Raw genomic sequence first — 3,975 nt, forward strand, 5'->3', positions numbered from 1 at the left:
CATAATTTCTTGTCCAATAAAACATGCGTAAAAATAGAAAAAAAAAATAAGCTGGAGTTTGAGTGATTCACAAACGGATAATTGGATATATCCATACCCATTTATTAAACGGGTAATCATTTATACCCATTACTCAATTATAACCCGTGGAATCATCTATTTTGACACTTCTAGCCTTAAGGATAGGTGTATGTGTGTTCCACTCCCTAAGGTTCATTATAATGCATTAAGCCTACTTAAAGCAAGTTTAGCCACATTATGGTACTTTAGAAGCTTGAACTTGTTAGTCTTGGGACGAATGAAAGTGGCCTGTTGGTGCGCCAGAACAATTCTGATGGGGGAAAGAAATTCTGCCATAGTCAAATTCATTTAGAACAACATGAATAAACAAAAATTCAGATACCATATCGGTCACAATTAATTGGTCTGTCTGGTCATCCAAGGTCTATTGATTCCTCGGTATCACAAGAACTTGACAATTTACATAGCTCCGGATGCAAAGGTAATTTGGCTTTCGTAGACGTCGGCTGAGCGTTTCTTTGTGTTTATTAACAGTATGGAGTATGGACATTTTTGTAACCACAAAATGCATGGCAAACAAACATTTGAAAGCTGGAACTCTATCTATAGGCATGCACGACTAATGGCGACCTAAACTGTATCATACTGCAGAGGTTTAGCAAAGGTATTTGTGATTTGTGATTCAAGCATGGTTATAAAATCAGGTACTTTCTCTTTTCCTGCAAAGTAGTACCGAAAGGGAGGTTCAACCGAAGAAGATCAAAGAAGTCATCCGAAATAGCTTTATTAACGAGGGAAACGAAGACACTAAGAAAAGATAACCGAAAGTTGAGAATATGTCACATTGTAGGCGAGGGATAATTACAGAGATAAATCAGCTAAATCAAAAGTTCGTGAAACAGCTTTGCACCAAGATTCCACTTTCTTCTTCCTCAATCCTTCCTCTAGAACTGGTTGGAAGGTAGTCGCTTTCTTCATCTTTTCCCCAGCAGAAAATATTTCATCTTCTGTCCATATGCCAACGGCTAATCCAGCCGCATAAGCTGCTCCAAGTGCAGTTGTTTCTATGTCAGCTGGTCTCACTACAGGGTTACCCAGCAAGTCCGCCTGCAGATCATTTTAACAGAATTGAATTTTATGATTATGATGCTTATCTAGCCACACAAGAACTAATGTTTCCATAAACTATCAACTTAAGACAGAAAAAGTCAGGAATCAGATACAAGGAACATGGAAAATAAAGGCCCAAGGAATATCCATATAAATCAACTGAAAACATCAAAGGAGCACCAAAAATTTCCCCTATTACCACAGGAATACCCTCCAGCAGTAAAGAGTCAACAGAACAGACATACTTTTGTTAACCCGATTGGTTTTCTATGTACCAAGCCAACATGGAAAATTCTTTGTTTTTGACTAAAGCTTTCATAGAAGAGAACAGATTGCAAACTCGTCAAGTGTAGGTAAATATTCAGCAAGTAGGGATACTATAAAGTTGACAGCAACACGAAAGTTTGAAATCCATGAGTAATTGACAAATGATGCAATTTGATCAACAGATTGAACGTGGAAAAACCTACCTGAATTTGCATCAGAAGATTGTTCACTGTTGCACCTCCGTCCACTCTAAGTAAAAACTCCCCCTTTTCATTTTTAGTCTCACCGGTATCTCCAGCATCTTTGTGCATGGAATCCAAAACATCTTTCACCTGAAAGCACATGCTCTCAAGAACAGCCCGAGCAATATGTGACTTGTTTGTAAACCGTGTGATCCCTATGCAAACTCCTCGGGCATCATCACGCCACCAGGGAGCAAACAAACCATTAAATGCTGGCACGAAATAGACTCCACCAGTCGAGTCAACCTTCGAGGCTAACTCCTCAATTTCACTTGCGCTGCTAATTATGCCAAGACTATCCCTAAGCCACTGAACAGCCGCCCCAGCAATAGCGATGGAGCCTTCTAGAGCATAGTTGGTGGGAGCTTTTGGCCCAAGCTTGTAGGCCAAAGTGCTCAATAGCCCATGATTTGACTTGATCATTTCCTCTCCTGTGTTTAGAAGTATAAAAGCCCCCGTACCGTAGGTGCTTTTGGCCTCACCCTTCCGACAAGCTTGCCCCAACATTGCTGCATGTTGATCACCAAGACATCCTGCTATAGGAATCCCAGTAATCGGCCATCCCTTAGTGATGTTTCCAATGATCTCAGAGTTACTAATGATCTTTGGTAAAATACCACTCGGAATTCCCAATGCATCCAACGTAGGCTTATCCCAGTCAAGTGTTTTCAGATTCATCAGCATGGTTCTCGATGCATTGGAAATATCAGTGACATGTAAACCATTTCCAACCCCCCCTGTTAAATTCCAAATTAACCACGTATCTATAGTCCCGAACAGGGCATCCCCTGATTTCACAGCCTCCTTGACAGCATCAACATTTTCCAACAACCACAACAACTTCAAAGCACTAAAATAAGTGCTTATCGGCAAGCCACATGTGTCGACAAAGTGAGTTCTTCCCCCTGGTAACTCTTGCTCCAATTTTCTACACAAAAACAGATAATAGTACCAAAAGTCAAACCAAGCAAAAATAATAATTATAGCTAATTATTAAGCAAAGTCCAGAATCATGATCAACCAAATCCAATCTCACGTAGAAGCCATTCAACTATGGACAAATACGGGATATGCAAAATATCAAATGTTTGGAAATCCAATAAAATATTAACAGCTAAACTTTTACCCATGCCATAAACCAACAAATTTCTCGATCCAAGAGTACAGTTTTGAATCAGAACATCAGATAAACCAAAGAATCAATAGAAAACTTCATTAAAACATTTTTTTTTTGACCTGCAGATAGGGCTGGTACGAATATCCATCCAAACAACGGCATTGTAGAGCGGTCTGCCAGTGGATTTGCTCCAAACAACAGTGGTTTCCCTCTGATTAGTAAGGCCAATAGCTTTCAATCCACCATCAACATTATGTCCTTCTGCAGTCGCCTTATCAATCGCCTTGCTAATACAAACTCTGACGCTCTCAAGAATCTCATTGGGATCATGTTCAACCCACCTACAAAAAAACCCAATACTTAAACCCGATAAAAAGATTGAAATTTTCACAAAGTTGGAGAGAAAAAATAGCAACTTTCTGATTATTGATATTCTAAAGAGCGGAACTTTACCCTGCTTGTGGATAGAACTGAGTGAACTCCATTTGGTGAGATCCGATAGGTTTGGCTGATCGGTCATAGATGATGAATCTTGTGCTGGTTGTGCCTTGATCAATGGACCCAATGAAAACTTCTTCCCCAGGCATTTTTTCTTTCTCCTTCTTGCGTTTGCTGCGCGGTGGTTCGGGAGGAAAACAGAGAGAGTTCGTTAACTTGGCTGGAGTCAATGAGTCAAATCATATAGGGGAGATGCGGGAAGGGGTAGAGGTTAAAGAGTAAAATGTGGAGATAACAAAGGGTAATTTTCATTGGGAATGCCGAAGTATTTGTCCAATTACTTTATCTAAAAAGATTTTTTTTATTTATTTTGGAAACTGTCTCCTTCATTAAATATATTTCACTGAGAGCTACAGCTACGTCAAGTATTAAATTTGCATATAACTTCGATTCTGATTGCATGATTTGAGGGAGTAAAAAAATGTATTTTGGGATAAAAAGAAAAAAAAAATCGAACTTGACAGATTTTATGGAAATTCTTTGAACATGAAATATTTTTTTTGACAAAACATGGAGATATTTAACTGCAACCTGAAAAAGTGGTTGTGCTGGATTTTGACTTTCAAAGTGCATCTACGTGTCCAGCCCGGACCTTCGAGCAACTAAGCAAGTCTCTCTCCTTTTCTCATTTGCTAATCCTTCAATGACAGCGTGCGTGGAATCTTCAATGACAGCGTTTGTTTGTTGGTTGGTAGGTAATGGGTTATCCAATTGCAATTA

At 39.3% G+C, this 3,975-nt stretch overlaps 1 protein-coding gene across 1 annotated transcript; it reads right to left on the reverse strand.

Annotated features, from left to right (window-relative positions):
* Positions 1 to 780: 780 nt before the first annotated feature.
* LOC113742625 (glycerol kinase-like) lies at positions 781 to 3,443 on the reverse strand. The gene is made up of 4 exons (XM_027270502.2): positions 3,211 to 3,443; positions 2,877 to 3,098; positions 1,602 to 2,568; positions 781 to 1,128 (listed from the first exon to the last, which is right to left on the reverse strand). Exons 1-4 carry the CDS (start codon positions 3,342 to 3,344, stop codon positions 883 to 885), a joined length of 1,569 nt encoding a protein of 522 aa, XP_027126303.1. The 5' UTR covers positions 3,345 to 3,443; the 3' UTR covers positions 781 to 882.
* Positions 3,444 to 3,975: the final 532 nt, after the last annotated feature.

This window comes from Coffea arabica, chromosome 4e (assembly GCF_036785885.1).
Source record: "Coffea arabica cultivar ET-39 chromosome 4e, Coffea Arabica ET-39 HiFi, whole genome shotgun sequence".
NCBI lineage: Eukaryota > Viridiplantae > Streptophyta > Magnoliopsida > Gentianales > Rubiaceae > Coffea > Coffea arabica.